This window comes from Chenopodium quinoa, unplaced genomic scaffold, assembly GCF_001683475.1.
Source record: "Chenopodium quinoa cultivar QQ74 unplaced genomic scaffold, ASM168347v1, whole genome shotgun sequence".
NCBI lineage: Eukaryota > Viridiplantae > Streptophyta > Magnoliopsida > Caryophyllales > Amaranthaceae > Chenopodium > Chenopodium quinoa.
In genome coordinates, this window is record NW_018743144.1 from 381,778 (window position 1) to 384,282 (window position 2,505).

At 38.7% G+C, this 2,505-nt stretch overlaps 1 protein-coding gene across 1 annotated transcript; it reads right to left on the reverse strand.

The window, feature by feature from the left end:
• Positions 1 to 1,338: 1,338 nt before the first annotated feature.
• Positions 1,339 to 2,229, reverse strand: LOC110732110. Its single transcript, XM_021912028.1, has one exon. It carries the CDS (start codon positions 2,227 to 2,229, stop codon positions 1,339 to 1,341), a length of 891 nt encoding a protein of 296 aa, XP_021767720.1.
• Between the last annotated feature and the right edge of the window lie 276 nt (positions 2,230 to 2,505).

The window sequence follows — 2,505 nt, forward strand, 5'->3', positions numbered from 1 at the left end:
TTAACCCGTGATGACAAATATATGATATAATTAAGCAATTAAAAGCTAGAGAAGATGATTATACCATATATGAAGAAAGATTGAACCACTTTTAGCCACAAATTTCCACCAAATTGAAAAACCCCAAATTATACTCGAGTATGGAGGAGAGAGATTGGAGGTTTAATTTGGTGAAAGTAGTATAATTTGATAATTTGGATGAAAATTTAGAAGGTTTTAGTGAATTTGGAGTGAAAATTAGAGTGATTTGGGTTGAAATTTGATGAGTTGTTGAAGTGTGTAATGCGGTTTTGAGGGTTTAAAGATAATGGGTGTCGAAACTATGAAGGATGAATAAGGGGAAATGAAAGAAGGAAGGAAGGAAGGAAAATAAGGGGGCACGGGCTGATGCGCGCCCGCACCAGACAGGTACGCAGACAGGTGCGCGGCCGCACCAGCAAGATACGCGCCCGCACTAGGCACGTGCGCGCCCGCACCTGCCTAGCCCGATTCTTCTTCTTTTTTTTATTTCTTGGTGCGTTTGTCGGTGGGTTTATCGATTAAGATTAACATTTGGGCTATTGAACGCACTGAAAGAGGCAGATTCAAAACAAGATTTTAGTGGGTTCAAAATCCCAAAATAATGGTAGCACCCCATGAACCCACCAATGCAAAATTCCTTCAACTTTAAAGCACAAAATTGCCTATCTTATCTCACTAAAACTCTTACCCTTTTACCTCAAATTCCAATGGTATCGAATATAATCACATCAAAAACCACAAACACCTTCTCATTCCTCATGCTCACTTGATGAAATTCAATCCCAAAAATGCTACCTACAAATCCAAACAAGTAGAAAAGTGAAAGAAACGAAAATAAAAAAATGAAAAATAAGAAAAATTCAAAAATAAAAAAGAAAAGTTAGAAATCTCTAGGTTGCCTCCCTAGAAACGCTTGCTTATGGTCCTAAGCTAGACCATTCCTCCAAATCATGGAGGGTTAAAGAACACCACCTTCTTCAAGGTACCGGAAAGAGTAAATTCCTCTTCAACTTCTAGCAACCTCTTGTTTTTGCTTGATGAAACCTCCTTCAAAGACTTTTCAATTACAAATTTTTCTTTCCGTGACTACTTTCTCTCTCTTTTCATCTTAGAATCACAAGCTATTTTCTTTGGCTTGTTGTTCATTGTAGATGTTTCCTCACCATCCATACTCATAGAAACATCCCCTTCATCTTGAGGATAGAGCTCAGACTAATGAGGAATTTCAACATCCTCCTCGTCCATAAGCTTGGGAATCATCATTTTCTCTTCACTAACCTTCTTGCCATCAAAACTTGAAAGAGCATCATCGCAATTTTAAAGAACATCGTTAGTTGAAGAATTAATCATGCACACGTTATCAATAGAGTGAGGGGAATTAGCAAACATAATTCCTTGCACAAGAAACAAAAACTCATGCATTGGTTTTAACTCAAAGATTTCCTCTTTCTTACCAACTCTCAAGGTAATACGACCTCCTTTCACATCTATTATGGCTCCCGAAGTGGCTAAGAAAGGTCTTCCTAAAATGATAGGTATATGGTCATCTTCCGCAATCTCAAGATCAATGAAATCAACAGGAATAGTGAACCCTCCTATCTTAAGAGGAACATCCTCAACTCTCCCCTTTGGAATCATAATAGTCCGATCGGCCAATTGAAGAGTTATGTTAGATGGGAGGAGCTCACCTAACTTGAGTATTTTGAAAATGGAATAAGGCATGACGCTCACACTAGCTCCAAGATCACAAAAAGCATTATCAAACATTTTTCCCTTGATCTCACATGGAATAGAGAAATTACCCGGATCCTCCATTTTCTTGGGCAGCTCATTATGAATGAAAGCACTACAACAACTCCCAACTTCAACTGAATCACCCTCATTACACATTCTCTTCCCACTCAAAATCTCTTTAAGGAACTTAAAATACCTAGGCATTTGGGTAATTGCATCGGTGAAGGGGATAGAATGGTGAACTTCCTTTAGCATAGCAAGAAACTTTCCAAATTGCTCATCTATTTTGTGCCTCAAGAATTTTTTTGGGTATGGAAGGTCGGGTCTCCACACTTCCTCACGCTCTTTTTCACTACTCCTCTTTTTCTCTTGCACCTCCTCATAACTCACACTCTTAGACACAACCAACCTCAACTTCCTCTCTTGGGTCACTCCACTCCTCATCCTCCTCCATGGACCTTGAAACTCCTTCATTAAGAACTCTTCCACTCCAAGTGGTGATAGAATACACGGGTTTCTTAGGTTCCACTCCTTGAGAAGGCAAAGAGGATGGACTAGCACAATCCTTTAGAGTGTTGGCTAGTTGGGTTATTTGTGTCTTAAGCATTTTATTGTGAGTCATCATCTCATTAAATTTCTTCTCACTCACCGCCATATATGTGTTGATGATCTTGGTTTGGTTATCAATAATTTCTTCCAAATTTGTATTAAATGATGATGGTTGGGAATAATAATTTTCACCATTGGCTT